We start from the raw sequence: 24,697 nt of genomic DNA on the forward strand, positions 1-24,697 counted from the left end.
GCCACACCTCTGTTCTACATCTTTGGCATTCCTATCAAATATGGTCTGAAAAATGGTCCCCACTATAAAAGAAATCCTTAGAGAAAATAGCCATAAGCTACTGATCAACCCAAACTCACTGATCCTGGCTTCTGAGAGGCTGTTCAGAGAACACATTCTTCATGTTAACCAGTCTGGGGAAATCTTACTGTCCAGGGTTGCCTAAACTTGAGTCCCAAGAAAATCATGGTGGGAAGAGAAAGGCTCATCCATTCAACAGTCAAGCGAAGGACCTGTCAAATCACTGACCATCAAACAGTCAAATCATTCCGACCCATTGTCATATGAGGGAATTGGTTTGCACACTTATGGACATGTTTTTTTTTTTTGAAGATTTAATTTATTTACGTGTCAGAGAGAGAGAGAGCACAAGCAGGAGGAGAAGCAGGCCCCCTGCTGAGCAAGACCATACAGAACTTGGTCCCAGGACCTTGGGATCATGACCTGAGTAGAAGGCAGACACTTAACCACCTGAGCCACCCAGGCACCCCTATGAAGCATCTTTATCTCTAAGAACAAGAAAATACAAAGGCAACTGAAGAGCCTACTGGGATTTAAAAAAAAAAAAAAAACCTCTCTTTTGCCGGGAGTATATAAAATTAAAAGTGATTTCCAGATAGGTTACTGAATTAGCTCAAGATTTGGCAGTCCAATAAAAGGCATGCAGGCTGACTTCCTTGTACTTTTTGTCACACCTTCCTCTGCCACCTGTGAACTCCACACACGTGCAGACTTAAACCACACACCTGTGCAAGTCTCACTGGATGTGTCATAGCTGTACCACTGGTGCCTGGAATAATGCCCAGTGCTTAGTATGTGCTCAATAAATGTATTTGGACTGGATGCATGAATGTGAATATTCTTCTTCATCCTCATGAATCAAATGGAAAGGGGTCATCAATGTAGCTCGTCGCTATTAAAAGATTGTTGTGGGAGGTAGGATTGTGTCTCCCTCACCCACATTATATGTCAAAGCCCTAACCCTGGCCCCAGTACCTCAGAATGTGACTCTATTTGGAAAGAGGGTCTTTAAAGAGGTGATTGAAGTACAATGAGATCCTATAGGGGGGCCCTAAACCAACAGGTCTAATGACCGTAGGAAGAGATTAGGCTAGAGCCATAGGTGCCCACAGAAGGAAGGCCACGTGAGGACACAGCAAGAAAGCAGCCACCTACAAGCCCAGGAGGGAGACCTCAGAAGAAGGAACCAAAAACCTGCTGACACTTTGATCTTAGACTTCCAGCCTCCAGAAACATGAGAAAATGAATTTGCTGTTTAAGCCACCAATCTGGTATTTTGTTATGGTAGCCCTACCAAACTAATACAATTGCTAGTCCCAAACCATGGGAAAAGCGATGTCAAAGAAACATTTTTTACAGTTAGCGTTTCCCATACCATATAAGCCAGAAGAAAATTGTACTGAGTATGTGTTTCATGGTGCTTGGAAAGCCAAAGTGTATCTCTGTGACTGGGCTAGTTGTAAGAAAGCCCTTTGTGAGGTCATCATACCACTTTGGTCAGATGGGCAGAGAGAGACATGCAAGCTTTTAAAAACACTGGAGGAGACACCATGCCTCACTTTGCAAACACTCTTTTAAGAAACATCATTACCAGAAATTCATTTGATAACATCAGGAGGAAGCAATGTCTCCAATACTTGAAAACCCTGAGAACGCTGCAGTATGATGGATTTAAGACCGTATATTTTGGAGAAACCGATATCACTGAAAGTCTTGTAACTGGGGAAGACCTAAGTGATGGGTATTTCGTGCAAACTCCAACATGGTGTATTGTGCATGCTGGTGGTAGACACGGATGGGTGCCTTGGAAGTATCAGATGTTCCTAAGAGATGAGTTATGCATCAAACAGGAAGATAGCCTCTTCTTTGAGTTCTGTGATGTGGTGAAGAAGACCTATGGGAAGTGTGCCATTGTGGTCAAAGAGAGAAGGCAGCAGGACAAGATGAGGCCAAAAGAAGATGAAGAGCCAGAGGTCCAGGTCCATGCTCCATCTGTCATTAACTTAACGAGCATTGTGTGTTGCCCTGAGGTGGCCAAGTCCTGTGGCCATGAACTACTCTCTCTGCCTTCCCCTTACAATTACCTAAACCCTTTAGACTCAGCCTGGTCTTCTCTGAAATGGTTTATCATCAATGACAGAAAGGAGTTTTGTTTTCACTACATTGACAGTGTCTATTCTTACCAGTATATACTTCTCAGCGATTTAATTAGCAAAGGGATTGAAAGGATAAACCTAACCAAATGGAAAATAATAACCAACAAAGTACGGAGATGGGAAAACTACTATCTTGGTAAATTTTCTTAAGGGTGATTCCTCTCACAAGCGGTTGGAACCATGCTATGGGCATAGTCTTTGCCAACTCTGCGGGGCTCGACTCTGGACCACGGCAGCCCAAGATGCTCCAACAGCAACCTCACAGAGATGCTGTGAGGACTGAGGTTTCTAAGGCTGTTGGCAAAGTGCTTTAGGTTTACCGGAGGTTCCATTAAAGCTTGTTGGTAAATTAGGGATCTCGACTCCCATCTTGTTAAGGCCACCTTGAGAGCTATGTTAATGGGAGGATTCCAACTAACTCAGCCCAAAGGAGCTCAGTGGTGAGCAGGGGTGAGCAGAGGTAAGGGCTGTGTAGTCAAAATTTAGGTCAGAACCAAGTGTGTGGTCACCAAAAGTTGAAAATAGTGTGTCAACAAGTTTCAGCCGACCAAAATAGTCTACAGGGAGACAGTTTACCATGAGCAGGAGATGTGGTCCAGACAGTGGCTGAGCAGGTTCATTGCTTCCCATTGCTTGTCAGAGGCTGAGTGAGATACATCTGAGGAGAAACTCCATCTAGGAGCTCAAGGCAAGTTGGTGGTCCCAGTAAGGCACCTGGAAAGCTGTAGCCATTGGTTGATCCAACTGGGACTTGGTAGGTGAACAGGGGAAGTGATTGGGGGTCTGTGGAGCCCACTTATCTAATATTTCATCCCAACTCGACGAATCCCACCAAGAAGTTGTTAGACTTTGCCATGGAGTTGCATCTTGGGACCCCGAGAGCTGAGACGCCTGTGGTTGGTATGGCACACCTGACTCAAGTTTAAGTTCATTGCTAATGCAGGTTGTAGGGATTTGTGGTAGCATGTTTCACCTTTATTGAAAAAGACCTGCCTCCAATTAAACATATCAGAAATTTCACTCCCATTTATATATGTTCAGGTGGTAATTTTACAACAGACGTAATTATTCCAGAGTGTGTCAAAAACAACTCATGAAAATCTCTACCTAACTCCTAATAGAATTACCCATCTGTAAGATTGTGAGGCCAGGTTCCCGATAGCCAACTGCAAGAAAACATCAGATGATTTGCTTGTCTTCCTGCTCTATTTCCTTCCAGGACTTCCCTGAACTATTCAGAAATAGGTGGTCCGATGAGATTCGATGTTCAATGCTTTTCAGCAGTCAAGTAGCAGACTTCTGCACCATTTTGTTGTCATGCATTTTATCTGGGGATGAACCTGTTGCACCTGCAACCGCCAAACCCCCAGAACCAGGCAATCTCAGTTGTTACATTGCCCACTTCCCAGCCAGTGAGCTGTGTTTGTCTCCTGTGGCTGCTGTAACAAATACCACAAATTTGGTGGCCCCAAACAACAGGCACTGTCTCCCAGTTCTGGAAGCCAGAAGTTTGAAATCAGTTCCACTCCATCAAAATCAAGGTGTGGGCAGGGCCATCCTCCCTCTAGAGGCTCTGAGAAGCAGTTCCTTGTTCTTAGGGCTTCTGGTGGCTGCTGGCCTTCCTTGGCTGGTGGCCACAAGGATCCAATCCCTGCTTCTGTGGCCACATTATTTTCTCCACTTCTGAGTCTAATTTCCCCTCTGCCTCCCTCTTGTAAGGACACTCATGATGGCACATGGGGCCCATCCACATGGAGATGGGAAAACTACTACCTCAAAATCATTAATGGAACCCCATAGGCAGAGATGCTCTTCCATATAAGGTAACATTTCACAGTTTCCAAGGATTAGGAGTTTGATACCTTTGGGGACCATTATTTAGTTGGCCACAGATGCTGATGCAAGTCTTCTGCGAACTGGAATATGGCATTGCCCATCAGCGATTAACCTGGTGAAACAGCTCTGATCCTGTGCTATGTTTCTGGGGTCTTCTCCACTATCTGTTTCATGTAAGTTTTAGAATTTAGGTTCCTTGAGAGCAGGGAATATGACTCAAACCTCCTTGGTGACTTCAATGCACTGGCATTTGCCAGCTACCCCCATGTAGCTGGCCTGGGTTTGGGGGTATGAGTGAGCTTTGTCCCTACTTCACACTTATTATACATCTGCCCAGAATTCTGCATAGTCATAAGCACTGACAGCTACACATCCTTAACTCACTTAGTCCTCCCAACAGACCGCAATGAAGGAACCCCTGTTCTCTCAGTATAAACTGAGTCACAAAGCGATCACGTAACTCACTCCAGTGTGAAGGAGCCAAAGTTCACACCCAGCATTCACACGCACGGCCATTTTTCACGCTTCCTCTCTACTATTGGGCAGCTCATCTAACCCCATAACTACCCCATCGTGGAGGTTCTCTCATTTCCCCACGTTACAGGTGAGGAAACTGAGATGTTGAGAGGTCACACAAGCCAGTCAGACACTAAAGCCCGTGTGCCTAAGCACCATGCTTGGCTTCGTGGCTGGAGCCCAGCGTTTTGTTCTTCTTTCCCACAGCTCACGTGCCACAAGAGTTGCCTCTGGCAGCCGACGAAGTGGCCATCTCCAAGAGGACCCCGCAACAAAGAGAGATTTCAATGCAAAATTGAGCAAGAGGCAGAGCACCTTGCAAGACATTATTTTGCAGGGAGGGCAAAGACATGGAAGGTTTTTAAGGTTCTCAGACAAAAAAGCTAAACCAAGAGGAACTATTTTTGTTTGAAAACCAAAATAATCTAAGAAGTTTAAGGTTCTTTTTCCCTTGGGACCTTGTTTCGTCTTTAGGAAGGCAAGGAGGGGAAAGAGATGTCAGGACAACCAGAGAGATCAAAAGGACCTCCTTTAATGTGTGATTTTGTTACATAATACTGTATGCATAATTAAGAAATGCTGCTTAACACTAAGCATGGGAACTTCCAGCAGAAAGTAATGGAAAGTACACTGGGCTTTGGGAATCCAGTAGACCTCACTGGAATCTCAAGTTTCCAGCTTATTAACTATGAGACTTTGGCCAAGTTACTTCACTGCCCTGAGGTTCAGTTGACTCATTAGTAAACTAGGGTTGAGGACTTTATTTTTTTTTTTTTATTTTTAAAGATTTTTAAAATTTTTCATTAGTGCACACAAGCAGGGAAAGGGGCAGAATGAGAGGGAGCAGCAGACTCCCCACTGAGCAGGAAGTCCCGATGCGGGGCTCGATCCCAGGACCCTGAAATCATGACCTGAGCCAAAGGCAGATGCTTAACAAACTGAGCCACCCAGGTGCCCCGGGTTGAGGACTTTAAGACGCTTCTCATAAGCTACGCCACTAAACCACATTCGGCACCTTCTGGGTGCCCCATACACTCAAGCTTCTGTTGTTATAGTCCAAGCTGAGGGCCAGCAAGTATGCCCACACTCATACTGATGTCGCTGACCTCATCTCCTTTTCACACTCTGGGGGAAATTCTTGCTGCTTTTTATCACCAGGACCTAATGCGAGCAGACACATTTTAAGATACTTTGATCAAAGGAACTTTGTTCTCTGGCATTTCTTTTAAGACCATCTGTGACGGGTCAGGCAGCTAATGAGAATAAATTTTGTCTGGTGGGGTGACAGGGAGGATGGTGAACAGAGCCAAGACTCTTCAAAAGCAAACTTGTGTTGCGTTTATATGAACCGAAGAGTAAGTAATGAGGCACAGCAGTCTTGCATGTGTGGACAAGTCCCCTGGAAGAGTTTTCATGATGTTGGTGGAGCTGTTGTCCTTCTGAGGTTGGCTGATGAGACACTGCACCCTCTCTGGCCCTTTACCTACCAACAACTGTATCCTCACTCCCTCTCCATGGACATGGAGTCTCCCAAGTAGGTGGTGTGTCGGAATGATCTGTCCCAAAATGAACCTAAAAGTAAACGGGCAAATGGAGCTGGATGCCCAGTGGATCCCACCTTGTCTACCCAAGGAAGGTCCAAGCTCTGCTGGGTTGAAGGAGCTGCACCTGGCCAGTTGGGGGGCTCAGTTGCCTACCCAGGCAGTACACGCTCCTTCCATTTGTGATTGTTTTATACATACAAACTGTTGGTACATACTTGACCTCATTCAGTTTAGACCATCAGCCTGTACACAGGCAGGTCAACGATCATGGAGGTCATTTATAAATGAAGGCAAGTCCAGGCAGTCACTGACTCACCTAGAGGCATGCACACCTGTAGCGATAGGAAGGCCAGAACCAGAAGCCACATCTTCTTCTCAAGGAGTCCTCACACCTGTCTCTAGCTGGCTTCATGGGTTGGTTAGGATTAGGTCAAGCTGTGAGTAGTGGAGACCCAACCACCGAGTTAAGAAGGTAGCCCACCTCCACTGCTACAATCAAGAAGCACCAAAGGGGCAGTTCAAGGCTAATAGGATGGATCAATGGTCATCAGGAATTCAGAGTCCTCTTTTTACTCCAGTGTCCTAATCTGGTCCCGTCTTCATAGTCCCAAATGGCTGCTGAGTTCAAGCCATTGCATTAGCACTCCAGGCAGCAAAGAAGAAAGAAAGGGAGAAGAGTTCATTTCTCCCCTTTTTAAGGGGACTTCCTGGAAGTTCCACATAACACTTCTACTTGAATCTCATTGGCAAGACTTAGTTGCAAGGGAAGCTGGGAAATGTAGTCTTTTGTTTGGGGATGCAATATGGGCAGCTAAAATCATGATTCTATTAGTAGGGAGAAGAGGAGGAATACTGAGGTAGGCAACTGGCAGTCTTGGCCACATTCCCTGCTCCCCTTCCTTTTGGTGTTACCGTCATCCACTCATCAACATTCCAACACCTTCTGGGAAAGAGGTACCAAAGAAAATAAGCTTGGGCCCTCAAGACATTCAGGGTCATGGCTTCCAAGGCCTTCAGGACCTGGTCCCTAGATGGTCCCCCATACTCCCTCCCACTTCCTCTTGCAGCAGGTCGCCCTTCCTCTGTGTGTCCTTCAGCCTTGATCATGCCCCAGCTTTCCCCTTCCAGAAAAGCTTTCCTTCAATCCTGCCTTCCCCGAAGGCTACCAAGGTCTCTCTCCCCTCCCTGCAGGCAAGCCTGCAGCTCGCTGCAAAGTTGGGAATCACAAGACACTTCTTTCACAGTTTTCAAGTTATCAGCTCTGTGTTTCCAGGGGAAGTATCTCCAAATTTAACCTGATAGGGCAAACTGCGAATCTGAAAAAAAGCACAACCTATACATTAGAGAGGGTCCCAAACATCTGGAAACACACGGAAAATACTGAGCTGGCGATTTGAAAACTAACCAGTTATTCATAACGAACACATTGTGCAGAAACCTTTCTCTCCTGGCTTTGCAGACACCACACACACACACACACACACACACACACACACACACACACACACACGCTTGAAATAACAATGCCAACAGCCCCGTTTCTACTCCCTCGCACCGTCCCTGCTCTGCCGCTCACCACAGCCTGGCCTCTGTCCCCGCCTTGTTGCTCACACTGTCGCCAGGCGCACTGGCCAACCTACAGCCACACAGACCCAGAGCTCCTTCCCACCTCCCCTTCCCCTGTGCAGGAATGAAGGAGGCTGACCCCTGTCTCTGCCTCTGGCCAGCTGGGGGCCTCAGATGGGGCTATTAACCCCTCCGTGCCTCTGTTTCCTTATCTGAGAAGGGGATAATGACAGCTGGTGGAGGTAACAGGGGTAAAGCGGGTGGGAGAGTCACGCTGCCTTGCTGTCTCCGGATCTTCCTACCCTGGATGCTCTCTCCCAGGCTTGGCTTCCGGGGCTCATCTCCCTGTCTAAAGCTCACGAGAAGGTCCAAGCACCACCCCCTTGCGATCCCCTGAGGCTGTTCCCTGCACAGATCCCTGGGGTGGGTCTGGGGTCGAGCCCAGGAATTTGCATTTTAAAAGGCCACTCTTGTGTGCTCACATTGGAGAACCCATCCTCAGTTCCCTTTTCCCTCCAGAATCTCTCCATCATCCCCCGGCTTCACCCCGACACACAGGCAACCCACATGGGACAGTGCATGGCAAGGAGCACCCGTGTCATTGACTCCTGTGTCAAGGCCAGAGATCTGGAAATCGTCAGACCAAGTCATTCAGACAGCTGTGTTTCCCTGGAGACCATCATCTGGACACTGTCTGGGGAGAGGTAACCCTTCCTAAAGCACCCAGGAATTTTTGTTTGTACTATTCGGTTCCTGAAATACATTGTTTCTCTGCCTCGTGAAGCAGAGTATGTAAACACAGCTGAACCTTTCCTTAGCGACTAAGGTCATCGTTGTGAACATAACGTCCTAATGTGCAGCGTTCCCCGTGTGGGGCTGTGACCACCACGCAGTGAGTTCTCAGGTTGGAGCAGCTTTATAAGGAACACCTCTCTCGCTCTAAGGTATTTCAATATATCATCAGCTTGAAACCAATAAAGAGGTGTTAGGGTGTGGCTAGTTAAAGATTAAAGGGGATCTGTGTAAGGAGATCCTGGGGCTCCTCTGTGGACAGAGAACCCAGATTGCAGCTGATGCTCCCTGAAACATCTTTCAGATACCCAGGGGCAGGCTCCTTCCTCGGGATTTGCTCACGACTGTGGTCCAGAGAGGGGCTGTCTAGCTGCAGTCCACGTGGAGTCCCCGTTGTGGGCTTTCCCAAGCTCTCTATCCACCTACATTCGCCCACGTGTGCAGGCATCCAACCAATTCTTTAAACTCAAACTATAAATCTACTGACTTCAGGCATGTGCAGTGGAACTGTGAGCAGTAACTCCAGGAGGAGCTCCTCATCTCCCCCTAGTGGTGGAAGGGAGTATGTAAGAAAGGTGATGGGAGCCAAAAACAACACTGTACCAAAAACCCCAGAGTGTGGTCAATGGTTTAAGTTCAATCCTTAGGTCACCCTCTACCAAATTTTCCAAGATGACTCCACGTTCCACAAATTCCAGAACCGAGTTTTAAGTCCCCCTAGGAAAGCGCCTGTGTTTAAGATAAACGTGACCATCTAGGGCTTGGGCGTATTTAGAATCTCCAGGAAAAGTCAACAGCCCCCGTCCTTGAGTTTCTGAGGCACCCAGCAGGGAAGGGAGGGAAGATCTGGGGTTGGAGGACTGGATATGGTGTCGGGTGGCCGCCAGGCATGCTGGGAACCAGGAACACCCTAGATCCACAGAAAGGGAAAGAACCATCCTAGATCAGGGCGGGCCTGTGGTGGGTCACGCTGACCAGGGCTCCCTAACAAAGGCAGGATGGTTGGCCCTGGGCCCAGGGTCAGTTCTGAGCCCAACCCGAGCAAGTCAGGGAAGCACTGGGGTTGGAGGGCAGAAATCCTAGGGCATTCCACTTCCGTTCTGGTGTCTGTTCACGTGCCACAAGACCCAGGCCACACTGACTGGGGATTAGCAGCTTGCTGGGTCAAGCTACAGATGTAAACACTGCCCTCTAAATTGTGATTAAGAGCATCAGAAATCACAGTAAAATCTGAGAAAGAGAGAATTCCTTGTTCATCTCGTTTAAAATTCAAAGTTCCACCAACCTGGGCCAGAGTGGGGAGGACATGTTAATAATATACAGTTGGTCCTTCAACAACGCAGAGGTTAGGGGTGCCAAAGCCTTGTGCAGTCAAAAATCCACATGTTTTGGGGGCACCTGGGTGGCTCAGTGGGTTAAGCCTCTGCCTTCGGCTCAGGTCATGATCTCAGAGTCCCAGGATCAAGCCCCGCCTCGGGATCTCTGTTTGGCGGGGAGCCTGATTCTCCTCTTCTCTCTGCCTGCCACTCTGTCTACTTCTGATTTCTCTAATAAATAAAACCTTAAAAAAAAAATCCACGTGTTTTAACTTTTGGCTCCCCAAAACTTAACGGCCCATTGTTAACTGGAAGTCTTACCAACTAACATAAAGCTGATTAACATGTATTTGGTATATGTATTATGTGATATATTTTTAAAGGAAGCTAGAGAAGAAATGTTAAGAAAATCATAAGGAGGGACACCTGGGTGGCTCAGTTGGTTAAGCGGCTGCTTTCGGCTCAGGTCATGATCTCAGGGTCCTGGGATCGAGTCCCACATCGGGCTCCTTGCTCAGCAGGGAGCCTGCTTCTCCCTCTGCCTCTGCCTGCCACTCTATCTGCCTGTGCTCACTCTAGCTCTCTCTCTCTCTGACAAATAAATAAATAAAATCTTAAAAAAAAAAAAAAAAAGAAAATCATAAGGAAAACACAGTACAGTACTGTACTGTCTTTATGGAAAAAGGCCTGCTTATGAGTAGAGCCCTGCAGTTCAAACCCAGGGGGGTCAAGGGCCAATTGGACACTCATGCAAATTTCCCACGTGGCCACCAGCAAAGGGACCGGAGCAAACACTGCACCGTATGTTCGGCTTTGGTCCCTGCTTCCTCATCCCCCACCCACTCTGGTATCAACAGAAATGAGACAACATGAATCTTTTAATAGAGATCTCAGGCTGTTGGTGCTGAGTCAAAAAAAATCTTAGTATCACTTCTCTCATATCTGGAAGTCTCCTTAGCTCAACTCCCCACTCCTCTCTCCTCAGCAAATCCCAACAGGCAAACGCGGGGAGAGGACAGTATCCCCGCTCGTCTCTCACGACAGGGCTCAGTGACAGGAGTTCTTCCGAGACTCCCACCCAGGGTGGCCGGTGGGTGTCACCCTGTAGCCCGCCCCACGAGGCCCCTCCTGGCTCAGCAGAGACGCCAATGCTCCCTGGGGAAGTGAGCGTGCAGCTTCCCTCCACCCCAACAATGAAAATATGGCGGAAGGTGGGCAAGAGAAGAGACTGCGGGAGGGCAGCAGAGAAGAGGGCTGGGAAGGACTGGGGAGGACAGGCGGCTGAGGCTTCCAACCCTAGAGCAGGTGCCACTTCTCCTGAGGCCCAGTCCTGCATCAAGAGCACCCGTGACGTGGCACCCGGAGCTGGGACGGGCTGGGAGGGGCGCGGGCTTGCAAAACTGCCCCCCTCCCAACATGGCGGGTGTGTGTCTGTGTGAGACCAAAAGACTGGCTAATTCCAGAGACAGACACTCCCTTTTTTACAAAGGTATTTTATTTTAATAAACAAACTATAGGTTCTTTTAAGAGCATAAAAAAGTTCATATTATTTTTTTTTAAAAGATTTTATTTATTTATTTGACAGAGAGATCGCAAGTAGGCAGAGAGGCAGGCAGAGAGTGGGGGGATTGCGGGGGAGAAGCAGGCTCTCCACTAAGCAGAGAGCCTGATGCGGGGCTCAATCCCAGGACCCTGGGATCATGACCTGAGCTGAAGGCAGAGGCTTAACCCACTGAGCCACCCAGGTGCCCCAAAAGTTCATATAATTTTAAGTTAACCCTACAGGTTGGGAGTTTATCCTCTGACACATCATTCAGTAATTGTCTCCTCTTCCTTCTCAGCCAGAATCCACTCAAGCTGACATGTAAACGCAAATTCTAGAAAGGAAGACCAAAAGGACAAGTAAGAAACGTCTGAATGTTTACTTGCTTGGCATTACCCCTCATGCTCGGCCATTTCAACTTAGCCAGCAGAAACTACTGAAGTCTATCTATTAAAGAATGTATTTTCACAAACTCTTGATTTTCTGCCCATCTAAAAATCCCCCTTCTTTAAAACTGGGCTCGATAATACATTAATAAAAAGATAAAAAATTTAAAAAAATAATAAATAAAAATAAGTTTTAAAAAAGATGACATGGGTGGAACTAGAGGGTATTACTACATTAATAAATGAATAAAAATTAAAAAAAAATAAATTAAAAAAATAAAACCAAGCTCGAGGCTGGAGGGAAAATGAAGGGTCAGGCCTGCTGCCACCCCCCACCCCCCCACCCCTCTACCCCCTCCACCCCCCCTCCACCCCCCCCACTTTCCCTGGAGCCCTGGGTGGATGCCGATGGGAGGGGAGAGGCATTTACGACCCACGCCCCACCTTTCCCTTCCTCTTCTCGGTCTCACACACAAAAGGAGGACTCTGCCCCGGGCAGAACCTCAACCTGCAACATTTCAGAGGACCGGCCTCCCTTGCCCGTTTTAATTTTGCTCTCCCTTGTGCCTGAGAGTTTCAGTTTCAGTCAGTAAAACACCTTTTCCCAAAAAAGGAAGGGTCCCTGACAGAAACTTCTTTGGCCTGGTAGAAGCCTCCGGCCTGCCAAGGACCCACATGGTGCCAATAGAGGAAGGGGTTCCCGGCCCGGGGTAAGGACCGGACAGCCACAGTGGAATTCCCTACGTTTGGGAAGGTGGCGGGTCAGGGTGAGGCCCAGGGGGCACAGGTCTGACCTGGGTTCAGTTCTGACCCTGCTCTTCACTAAGTAGTGTGTCAGCCCTTTCTCCGTCTGAACAGGCCTCACGGAGCCATCAGAAGGGGGACTGCCACCGTCTAAGAAACACTGAGCAAACGCTAGCCCCCACAACGGTCGTTCAGCAGAAGTGTTGCTACGAGTACTCGTTAGTGTGCTGTTCCCCTCCACACACGTAGAAATCCTCCACAGGAATCCCACTGACAGAAGTGTGGCACCTCAGGGCAGAGAGGGCTTTTGGAGATCGCTGGCCCACTGCCTCCCAGAGCGACGGCAGACGGGGCCGCCTCAGGGTCCCCTCACTAGGACGTTTGCACCCAGCCAGGGGCTGGGGCCTGGAAATCTGCACTTCTACCAATTCTGATCATCAGCCAAGTGTGGGGACCACTGATCAAGAAAGCCGTGGCACCATATTTGAATCTTCTAATTTTTAGAGAAGCACAGAATTCAACCTGATCCATGAAGAAATGAGATCAGTGAGGGAGAATGACCGTCATAAGCTCAACCTATAATGGGGACTTAAGCTCAGCAAACGTGTTCTGGGCGCCTCCTGTGGGTCCACGAAGATGAGTAAGACTTCGTGCCCGGTGAAGACGCTACGAGGAAGGGCCCTCTGGGACTAACTGGCAAAGGCCGAGGGGCATGAAAGTCTATCATGGCTGAAGAATGGCCTGCGGAGTGTGGGGAGGGGGCGCTAGAGGGGACAGATGGGACCCGGGTGAAGGACACATGTGGGGATTGTGATGCCATTCCTACAACTCAGACTTTATCCTGAAGATACAGCAGGATTTCTTAATCTTAGGTGAGGGCATGGGTTTCAAAAGACCTGTGGCCACCACACCTCCTCCGCACCCCCGTCTATCTGCCATTTTCTGTACAATGGTGGGTGATTCTAACACGCATCCTTCTGCTGGGAGAAGGTCCCAGCTTTCACGAAATTCTCAGGAGTCCTGTGACCCAGGAGCGGTTAAGCACCAGGGTCCCTGACTAAGGTTGCCGCAGCACAGGCTTCAGGCAGGTGTGAAGAATGAGCCGTGTGGCCTGGCTGGTCTGCACCAGGGCACAGGGTCAGGGTCTGCACGCCTCGCCTTCCATAGACGTTCTGCTTCAGACACCAGAGGAGCCCGAGGGCTGAGGGGTTCTCCTACTGCCTCATCTGGGGACCAGTCCAGCCCACCGGACACTCCGCACGCGCCAAGTCCTCGTACCTCTGACTTCCCTTTAGTTCTCCTTCTTCTCCAACTGCTTCTTTTTCTCAGCTTCCAGTTGTTGCTGTTTTGCTTCCAACCTTTTCCTCTGGTATATTTTGACTCCGGCAAATGCCAGGCAGAGAATTAAGGTTTTGGCTGCCAAGATATACAGTAGCAGGGGCACGTGTTCCAGAACCTTAGAGAAGAAAACAAGCATTCTAATGTTCCATGATTGATAAGAAAGGTTTCTTTCAAATTCCTTCATCTAACAAACCTTTACTGTCCACCTCTTATGTAATAGGCACTAGGCGAGGCGCTGGGGCCGCACCAGTGTCCAGGACAGGCAAGGTCCCCAGCCCTGCACCGGCCAGCCAAGGTCCACCTCTGCCCCCACTGTGCCCCCCATCACTCCCCCACTGCTGGCTGCACAAGAGAACTGCCCGTGGACTGTGGACATAACTCTGGTCTCTCACAACCGGACCACACACTTTGCCAGTCCCCCAGGCCCTCTACCCTGAGGCAGCGCCACAGTCCAGGAGCCAGAGCTGGGGGCCTGGGTGACAGCTCTGCTCTGCCCCCCGCTGACCACGTGACCGGTGCCAGTCACATGACTTTCTGAGCTTCTGCCTCTTCAGGGGAGGCTGGACCGGACCTTCCTTCTGGATTCTCCAACTTTGGCATGCTACGCTTTCCTCTCGGTTGTGGCTACTCATTAGTTCCGGCACTTGAAGGTAAAGTAAACATAAAAGGAGAATAAAATTCAAAATACAAGGGGCGCCTGGGGGGCTCAGTCGGTCAGGCATCTGCCTCTTGATCTCAGCTCAGGTCTTGATCTCAGGGTCAACTTCAAGCCCCATGCTGGGCTCCACACAGGGCATGGAGCTTACTTACAAAAAAAAAAAATTCAGAACATGAAAACTTAGCTACCTATTAACTGTTCCTGTAATTTTCTATAGGAGGGAAGCTTTAGCCCAAGGGCTAAAATGATACCCGGGGAACAGCTATGGACTTGAATTACTGTCCGTACTAGTAAGGTACACTATTACGATAATCTCGGTAACACAATAGCATCTCTGGGCAAACACGATACTCATTTCAGAAACATGAGTAATGGGACCTGAATAACAATGATGAGCTTTTAGTGTGATTAAAAATTCCTTCCCAAATAAAGGCATGCTTTTTCTGAGTGATCACCATTCTAGAGGACTAGGCAGGATTTAGTCCAATGCAATCATTAAATCTCCAAACATCACTTATGCAATTCCTATACAATGACTTCTGGCACGGGAAGAACGTTTGTCTCTGCTTGTAACACTTTAACTCGACCGGTCAGAGGAAACTTCAGCTGGGAACGACATGCTCACAGAGCTTGAGGCCCAGGGGGGATTTCACAGATGACTTAGTCCCCCACGTGGTTTCACAAACAAGGAAAGCGAAGCTCCTCGAAGCTCCTCGTGGCGGGGAGAGGCTAACCCGAGTCCCACAGTGAATAATTCATGAGGAGGCCAGACTCAGAATGAAACGGTCTAACCTCTACGCCAGCCTTCTTCCCCCTGCATCCTGATTTCCAAGGAAATGGAATTAACACAATCATAAATTACTTGCATAGGTGTTCGTCCAGTTTTATTAAAATTCTCGATGACTGAGGCCTACACGCAGATTTCACACGCAGAAGTCCGAGCATCAGTTAGGCCCACTGGGAGCTTACTGTGCTCAACGACTCCCCTACATTTTCCCCGGATTCTCATCGGATCCCCGGGAGACAGGGACACTGTCCTAATTGTGTGTCTGAGAAAGTGTAAAGTCTGGAAAAGTGCTCTGATGGCTCTGAAGCCTGAACTCTCTTTATCATTACACAACGCTGTAACATCTCCCACATTCTCCCCAGCCCTCCCCAGTTTTACACCTAAATTACACAAAGAAATGAAGCCTTGGCTACTGAAATTTCCCAAAGGCAACCGGAATCACTACCTCTGAAATCATTTAGCCAGTTACTTAAAGATATTTGAGGAAGGTTGCCATGTGATACAGCAGGAATGTACCAGAGAGTAAAAGGAGGAACCCGAACACTTAAAACGTCTGAATTTAACTAAAACGGTTAAGATTACAAGAACGTGGCGTAACTGAATAATAGTTTCCAACCACAAAGTCATTTTAAGAGAAAAAAATAAATATAACATAAATGCTTCAGAAAGATCACTCTAGTAAGAGCATGAAAGATTAAAAAAATTGCACAGTGAAACTTTTTCTCCTGACAAATATAAGCGGCTTAGAGCACAGACCTTCCGGGGCCCCTGGGTGGCTCAGTCAGTTAAGTGTCTGAGTCCTGATTTCAGCTCAGGTTGTGATCTCCGGGCTGTGGGATCGAGCCCCCAGTTGGGCTCTGTGCTGGGTGTGGAGCCTGCTTGGGATTCTCTCCCTCCCTCCCTCTCCCTCTGCCTGCCCCCACCCCCATGTTCATGCTCTCTAAAAAAAAAAAAAAAAAAAAACTTAAAAAAGAAAATCAATAAAATAAAAGCCTTCTCTGTGCCCTGCCTTCAACCTGTGTTAACCCCAGACCTAAGTGGTCAGGAACCGGGGGTGGGCCCACAGCTTGTGTTTTAACAAGTCCTCAGCTGGTTCTGATGCACTGAGGTGTGAGAGCCACTGCCTTGGAGCATTACGCATGACGCTCTGAGTCCTGCTGACGTGGCCCTTTGCACCAGTGACTGCCTTGGACTGTGGTCACCGCAGACAGGACAAGCCCTGCGCTAAATCCCACTGCACGCTGCTTCCCACTTCTTCCCCTCAGACCCCCTCACCGCCTCGGCTTTCCTTCCCAGCTGTTCCACTGTGAGCTCTGGAACCCCAGTGTATGCTCAACAAACACTCCTACATTTTCGACCCCTTCAAGAAACCCTCACTCTGCCTCTTTTTTTCTTTTTTTTGTTTTTAATTTTATTTATTTGACAGAGTGAGAGAGAGATCACAAGCAGGCTAAGAGAGAGGGGAAACAGGCTCCCCGCTGAGCAGAGAGCCCGACGTGGGGCTCGATCCCAGGACCCTGAGATCATGACCCGAGCTGAAGGCAGAGGCTTAACCCACTGAGCCACCAGGCGCTCCTCTCACTCTGCCCGTTAACTTCAACCAGGCTTGTCCTGGAGAATAGTCCCCATGGTCTCCCTGTATGGCCCCGAAACCCCTCCCTAAAGTTGCTGAGGAAGGAGAGGGGTTCTCTATCTCCCAGTTCCCGGGTCCTGCTTCCAGATCTTTCCAGTAAGCCTTGCAATGGAAAGCTGGTGGATGTTCTGAACTAGGAAATGTTCAGAATTGAAAAAAAAAAAAAATACATACAATGAGATTGTTAAGTTTGAAAATATACACACTACACTTACACGTATGGAAAAAAGACTGGAAGAAAACACACCAAAATTGTTAATAGTAACTATCTCTGGAGGGTGAGATAACACAGTTTTTACCGGATTTTAAACTTCCAAAGAATTGACGATAAAATATATTTTGGTGGCTGTTCTCTTAACCTTTACCACACCCCATGCACTTCAGGGATTTAACGTGATGACTCTCCTTTCCCTCTGTGAGCCCTGCTGACGGCTGCCCATAGCCCACTAAAGGCCCACAACTTGCAGGCTACTGTGTGACTGCCCTTGGACCTGTGCTCCTGGAGGCTGAGTCTATGCTACAGAGGACAGCTGGGATTATTCCCCAACTAGTTGAAGTTGTACTTGATGTTATAATGGATAATTTATCTAAATACAACACTTGCGAAATATGGCTATATCACACAAGGAAAAAATTGTTTCCATGAAAACTAAATTGAATGCTTTCAATGCATTTTCAAATTTGGGTTGGAAAAAAAAAAAGTGCTGTTGGCAACACAAATGTAAAAGATTAGGAAGAACATAAAAATCTGGAAATATCTTGTATGTAGACTGTTTCCTAAAATATGAACCCACTTTAAAGAAACCAAAATGTGAAACTGTAGGAAAACTTTAAAGGCATGATTTTTGCAAGACGAGTGAGGCAGATGTGAAGTCTGTATACCCACTCAAAGAAAGGGCCTCGCCTTCCCCCAAAAGTCTGGGGAATAAATGTACTTTTATATGTTTGAACTTAAACTATTAAGTATTATTAGGATTCCTGCTTTAATCCACTTTTTTCTTTTTAATCAACCTGTATCTACAGAACTGTTATTCTGAATTTTTATAAGGAGAAAGAAGAAACCCAAGCCATAACGGTGAACACTGTTCTCACCTTCCAGTTCATGTTGGGCGGATTCACTCTGGGTCAATGCAGGCCCCCTCAGACAAGCACATGAGGAGAGGAGCTCGAAGGGCAGGTCTTGCTGTTCTGGTGGGAAAGAGAAGAAAAGGGTCACTCACGGTTTTCTGGAGCAGATCACCATAGGAAGACCTCTTTGATGGAGAGAAAGGGTACATTGAGCAAAAAGAGTGAGGGCTGCAGACGGGGGGGCGGGGGGGGGGGCGGTCAGTGTCTCTAACAATGTAACCCAGAGCCTGATGGAAAGCAGATGGCCTGGCTTAGGGCTGACGCAGGCCTGGGTCTTGGTGAGCAGAAATGTCACCCTGGCTGCTCTCTGCCGGGGGTGGGAGCACAGCCCGGGAGCAGAGGTGGCAGTGCTGCTCCTAAGGGGACACACGCTCCCATCCTTTCATCTGTGGATGTAACAGTGCAAGTCCAAAGCTACTTCTCCCCCCACCTCCTGGCCTGAGCAAGAGCTGGGTTGTGGATGGGTGTCTTTCTGTTTTTCAGGTCCTCTGAGTGTTAATGAAGCAAATCTTGGTTCTTAAAAAATATCTGAAGGGGAGTAAATGATAGGGGGAAAAAATTGTCCTTCGAAAGCAATTCCTATCTAGAATTTCATCTCAGCTGTGAGGGAGACCTAGGGGAAGGAGAAGCAGGGAGTGGCAGGTCAGGGACACGGCCGGGGAACAGTATGTGCTCCAAGCCTGTATGTCACTATTTTTAGAATATGGCACATACCCCCAGAGTCAGAAGACTTGAGCTCTGCATGAAGAACCTACACACTCTGGTGAGTGACTTCCCTCTCAGGGCCTTGGTCCCATCTGTCAATGAAGAAAGGGGGTGTCAACTAGATGCGCCGCAGGGCCCTGATTTTTTCTGAAATTGGGCAGCTTAGAGCAGAATCATAGCTTCACTTCACAGTGCGGGGCGGTAGGAGAGCACGTCAGCTGCATGAATTCACGCAGCCCTAGGAGGTAGAGGTTATGGTTCCATTTCAGAGACGAGGAGACAAAGTTAACGGAACGCGTCCAGGGTCAGACGGGGACTGGGATTTGAACCTATCTGGTGTGACTCTCGAGTCTTATCCTGATGCGGGCAGAAAGCTTTGCATTCAAAAACCATGGAGATGCTTGTCTTGACACGTACTTAGAATTAAGAGAAGCACAAGACAATGTCCCAGGCCTTTAGAATGGGGATAATAAAATGGCTTCAGGGAAAAATGTTTTACTAAAACTTTTACTTACAAAAACATCTAAATATAGAAAATTCAGACCTCATCTAGTCAAGGTCATAGTATCTGGAAAACAGGCTGGTGGTTGGCACAAGGTAACCCAGTTTTCCCCATGACTTCTTTCAAAGCCAGGTAAGTTAACGATAGGAACATACACCGTAAATCCGTTTAAATGCGATAACGGTGATTCTCTTCATGGATTAAGGGCCTGTTTATCTTCTAGTAGCAGCAGATTCTGACTTGCACCACAGAAATATGTTCCTAACAGGTTATAACCTATTGCTAGAATTTTCACTTTCAGGAATCTTGGATAATCTCAGGGATTAGCCATATTGTAGCTTACAACGTTTAAGGTTATGTAAATTTTATTTTTACAACTCTTGCTCTAACTGAGTTGGGTACAAATATCGTAGGTGAGTTTAGCTGTTCCTAATTTTCTGAGGTCCTATTAATGTAATTAATATATTAATTACATGAATTAATCTAAGAATTAATGGCTTAACGTAAGACACATTAATGGATTAATGTAAGATATTGATTCCCAAGGTCAAGGACGATAAATTGGTCCAAAAAGCTTATAGGAGGAAATAAATTAAAAAGAACACCCAGTGGGGCGCCTGGCTGGCTCAGTCAGTAAAGCATGGCACTCTTGATCTTGAGGTGGTGAGTTCGAGCTCTGCATTGGGTGTGCAGATTATTTAAGGAAATTAAAAAAAAAAAACAAAAACAGTGTTGACTTAATAAACAACAACAACACAGGACTACGATTATGACTGGGGTGACTTTGGACAAGTCGCTTGGCCTCTCTGAGCCTCAGGTCCCTCATTTGTGAATTCTTCGGAGGCCCGATTGTAAACACAAAGCAGAGCACCATGCTCAACACACGGAAAACATGAAATAAATACCGTTACTGTCATGACAAATCTCTCTCTTTCTGCTAATGGACATGCCAAGCTTAAGAACCATAAACAAGAGGCAAAGCAGGGCAAAATGCCGTCGATGCAAGACAGCAGGGACCGAGAGAGCCGGACTCTATTTTTGGTGGCACCCCTGGCAGGCACGTGACCTGGCCATTCACCTCCCTGAACCAAAATGTTCTCACTTTAAAAACCAGAATCCAAAGAACAACTCTGCAACTCTGGCATCCGTGAGTCAAATGGGATGCCACAGTATCGGACTATGAAAATTTACTGGCAGTCTCCACAACTTCATACAGAGAGGGAGAACATTCAAGCTCTTTAGAAAGAAACATATTTAAAGTCAACCTGCAAACAAGGTAGTGGAAGGGAGGCAGGGAGAGAATGGGAGACAAGGCAGTTGATCAATCCTGCTCGTTCCTACCTGCTGCCTCCAAATGCTAACTTTCCCCATCCCCCTGCACTAACCTACTCCAACTCAGCCATTTCTGTAGCACCCCAGCAGGACTTCAGCAAATGAGAACAACTGAGAAAGCTAAAAATATCAGCAGGCTATTAGCTCCAAGCCATAAGCACACACCTGCTGCAGAATCACGCACAGGAGACAGCTGGTATCTGAGGGCTGAATGGCAAAAGCCAGTCAGATGGGGACACTTTTGAGATATAAAATCTGTGAAGTGCAGGAAGTTTTTAGACTTTCCCTAGAACTATCCACAAACCTAGCTTAAATCTCAAAAATAACAATGGCTCAGACAGAAATGGTTCTGTCTCCTTTGCTGGAAAAATAGTCTCATTTTTCCTTTGCCAGTTTTCTCCTAAAAACCAGAAAAGCTCTCCGCTTATTTGGGTTAGGTGAGTGAACGCAATATGGATAACATATTGTCCGCAATCTACGTTTTCTTCTAAGCACACCTAACTCTAGGATCGTCTGTCTCTTCGTGTCTACGCTCTTGGGAGCCGCTGAGTATGTCAGCCTGAACGTTCCGAATATGTTTGCGTTCCCAGTCTCCACCCTTGTCACCCCAACTATTCCCCCCATCCTTGGAAGCTGGAAGGTACAGGGAGGAGAGAGTTAGTTTCGGGTGAACCTTGGGCATCACTCCGTGGACCACTGAGCCCCTGTCCTCGGTCACCTGGGATTCCCAGGGCCAGAGACACTGGAGCTCGTCTCCTCCGTAACCGGGGGACCAGGCCAGGGTCCCCTCCGCCCCGACACCTGGGGAACAACACCTATCCCGCTCAGACCCGGAGATGGGGGCCACGGGCGGCCGTTGCTTCCCCCACCCATCCACAAAACAGACTGTCCAGAGCACTCGCTCATCCGCCCAAACTCTCTGGCCAGAACAACTCTGCCTCGCGCAGATCTCTTGCCAGCTTAAACATTGCGCCCCCGGCGCCGGGTCGGGCGGATTCCGCGGCGACTGGACTCCGGAGCCAGGCAGGGGCGCTCCGCGGGTGGGGACCGCGACGGCCCTCCCCCTCCCGGTCCCCACCCGGAGAGCTGGCGCCGCGCGGCAGGGGGCCGGCTGGCGGACATCCTGGACAAAACGGGCCAACGGCGGGCCGTCCACCCGACTCCCCAGCGCCTCAAAGAGCTGTCGGGCTTAGGGTCAGGATCCCGCTGACCGGACGTCACCCACTTACAGCTCCAGGCCGCGTAGGTTCCAGCGCCTGGACTGCACAGGAACCGCAACTCCCACAATGCTACGGGGAAACTACAGGTCCCGAAATGCACCGCACCGCGCGCCGGCGCAGTGGGTCCGGGCTGCTTTCCAGCCGTGCTGAGCTGAGCGCGCCGGCGCAGTGAGCCGCTGTGGGCCGGGCGTTGGGAGACTGCGCCGGGGTCAAGGGTCACGATGGGCCCGGGCGGGTGCAGCTGTCCAGGCCACGGTTCTGAATTTACCTGGGCTGGGGGAAGGAGGCGGCCGGAGAGCTGGGGCTCTCGCGTCCCCTGCTGTCTGCGACTGAGGATCCTTGGCTCCCCAGAAGTTTCCAGACGTGGCGTTCATGTCCTCTGACAACATGCGTGCATTTACCTTTGGGAAAGCGCTTGCTCCCATCCTGGGTTCCCAGACTCCCTCAACAAAGGCTCAGCACGCGCGTAGGGTCTGGGCACGCTCAGCCCCTGCCCCACGGGAGGGCGCAAGCCGGACCCCAAACAAAGACCGGGTGACGACAGGGAATGTCCACGGAGTTCTTTCTGTGGACCGAGGAAACCGGCAAGGGGAGAGGAAGTGGCTGGCGCAAGAAAACGCGCGACTTGGTAGGGACAGAATCTAGATTCGAACCCAGGCGGACTGACTCCAGATCCCACTGTGACGTTCTGCGGTGATGAAGTACACGACGTTAGGAACGCAGACGAAGGGTCAAACCGAGGGGGGAGGGTTTAGTTGCGTCGACCAGCGACGTTTTCCCATAGAAAGGAACAAAGAGCGTTGTCGTGAGCGCTGTGAGGCTCTGGTCTCGCGGAAGTCTCACCCCAGCCTGTAGAAGGACGTAAAAGACCCAATGCACAGATGAAGAAGCGGAGAGTTTAAAGAGACTTTAAAGCGATTAACCAGGGTTTTAAAGCCGGCAAGTGCCACAGCTGGGACCTGGCTCTCAGTTGCGGATGTAAACTCCCATCAGGGCAGCAACGACCATGGGCTCTTTTTCCAACCACTTGTGAACTCTGCTTGTAAGAAGGAAGTGGGGTTCAGATCTTAGGGAGTCAGTCATCCAAGCAGATGGAGCTCTAAAAGCAAACCCGGTGGGGGGTGGGGTGGGGAGCACAGCGAGTTGTTTGAACTGCGGTCTTTAGTTGCCCAGTTGAAAGTGGCCAGCCTGGAATTTGGGGAATCAGTGCTGAAGTGGCAGACCGGGGGGGGGGGGGGGGGGGGGCAAGTGGTTTCAACAACTGTATACCCAACATGCTTCTAAACATCGGCCACTCCTCCCATCCCCCAAAAGTAAAGTTAGCTGATAACCATCTACCTTGACACTACTTTCAGCGGTGATAATAAAATGTACTTTCTTAGAAAAGTCTAAATTTCTTTCCCTCCATTTGGTTTCCTGTGTCAAAGATCAAGCCAGGCACCAGTGAAAGCCTTAAGCATAGACTTGACTTTATTCAGTAACTACTGCAGTAGAGAAGAGGGTCCAGTCTGTTTTGATTTATGCAGTGGTAACAGGGTATTTTAAAGAAAAAATGAGGGGTAGAGTCAGTGGAGCAGAATCAGGGCTGTGGATATTTACAAAAACCAGGGGATTACTCATTCTAATCTTGTTTATAGGCACTTATCTGAAATAGAGACTGTCTTTATGACCAGAAGCAATGATGCAGGTTAGAGCAAGGTCCCCCGACTCAGTCAGGAGAGTTACCGCCTTGAATGCTGGCATTTCAGAGACGAGAGAGTTCTGGGTGGTAAAAGGTTTCTATCCCAAAGAAGGAGAGAAAAGATTTATAATTCCAAGTTTCCTAAAGTGCCTGATCTTAGAGGGGATTCAGGGAGCTGATCTGCTTCTCTCTAGGCTTTGGCTGGAACCAAGAGTTAATTCTCCTGGAAGCTTGTTGAGTTTTCTCAGGCAGACACTCCAAAGGGGTTTGGGGTCCTCTTAGGGATGAGACTTTGAGCTGTTAGAAGCTATGCTAGAGTTTGTTCAAGTCTCTTAGCGTGGAGAGGGGGACAAAATCATTTATGCCAAGTGCCTGCACTGTTTGTAAGCCAAGGTTGAGGCCTCCTTGAGGGCCCAGAAGAGCCTGACCAGAGGTTAGTGATGAAGGTAGTCTTGGTCATGTGGTGGAAAGCTTGGATCTCTGCCTGGATCCAGACCCAAAGCCAGGATTTTGTAGACGGGGTGCCCAGGCTGGGCACACTGGGACAAATGTTCTGTGTGCAGTTGCATTTCTGGGTTTCTTTTTTTTTTTTTTTTTAAGATTTTATTTATTTATTTGACAGAGAGAGATCACAAGTAGACAGAGAGGCAGGCAGAGAGAGAGAGGGTTTCTGATCTGAGAAAGGAGGCCACTCTTGCCACATCTGCTCTGGGAATATAAATGGCTTTCAGTAACATTCTGTGTAAGGCTTATGTTGGCATAATTGCAGATTTGTTACTAGGAGTCAGATACCTTGTAGATATCTCACTCTGGAGATAGAATCCTTAGGGTCAATGGGAGACATCCTACAACCATGCCTTGAAAAAGGGCTTCTTTTTTGAATTTTGTCTTAGTACCCTGACACTTGAGGTCTTACAATTTCTGTGGTGGTTTGTTTTTTTTTTAAGATTTTATTTATTTGACAGAGAGAGAGATCACAAGTAGGCAGAGAGGCAGGCAGAGAGAGAGAGGGAGAAGCAAGCTCCCGGCTGAGCAGAAAGCCCGATGTGGGGCTTGATCCCAGGACCCTGAGATCATGACCCAAGCCGAAGGCAGAGGCTTTAACCCACTGAGCCACCCAGGCGCCCCACAATTTCTGTGTTTTGGCTGAGTAGATGGCGGAGTAGAAAGCCAAGCGGCGGGGGGTGGAGAGGGCATAAAGCCACAACTTCATACATCTATCTTGGCTCCAACTTCCTACTCTCAGCAACT

The 24,697-nt window shown here is 48.4% G+C and overlaps 2 protein-coding genes across 3 annotated transcripts; one reads left to right on the top strand and one right to left on the bottom strand.

The window, feature by feature from the left end:
* Positions 1 to 1,559: 1,559 nt before the first annotated feature.
* Positions 1,560 to 2,558, top strand: C1H21orf140 (chromosome 1 C21orf140 homolog). Its single transcript, XM_047723545.1, has one exon. The coding sequence runs from the start codon at positions 1,578 to 1,580 to the stop codon at positions 2,364 to 2,366; it is 789 nt and encodes a 262-aa protein (XP_047579501.1). The 5' UTR covers positions 1,560 to 1,577; the 3' UTR covers positions 2,367 to 2,558.
* Positions 2,559 to 11,263: 8,705 nt separating this feature from the next.
* On the bottom strand, positions 11,264 to 21,920 carry SMIM11 (small integral membrane protein 11). 2 transcript variants are annotated; one of them, XM_047720486.1, is made up of 5 exons: positions 21,775 to 21,804; positions 18,721 to 18,803; positions 17,971 to 18,066; positions 13,738 to 13,915; positions 11,264 to 11,663 (listed from the first exon to the last, which is right to left on the bottom strand). In XM_047720486.1, exons 3-4 carry the CDS (start codon positions 17,980 to 17,982, stop codon positions 13,751 to 13,753), a joined length of 177 nt encoding a protein of 58 aa, XP_047576442.1. In that variant the 5' UTR covers positions 17,983 to 18,066; positions 18,721 to 18,803; positions 21,775 to 21,804; the 3' UTR covers positions 11,264 to 11,663; positions 13,738 to 13,750. The 2 variants fall into 2 exon arrangements, with proteins under 2 accessions (XP_047576442.1, XP_047576433.1); XM_047720477.1 differs by lacking the exon at positions 18,721 to 18,803 and having other exon boundaries at positions 21,775 to 21,920.
* Positions 21,921 to 24,697: the final 2,777 nt, after the last annotated feature.

The sequence above is a fragment of the Lutra lutra genome, chromosome 1 (assembly GCF_902655055.1).
Source record: "Lutra lutra chromosome 1, mLutLut1.2, whole genome shotgun sequence".
NCBI classification, from domain to species: Eukaryota; Metazoa; Chordata; class Mammalia; order Carnivora; family Mustelidae; genus Lutra; species Lutra lutra.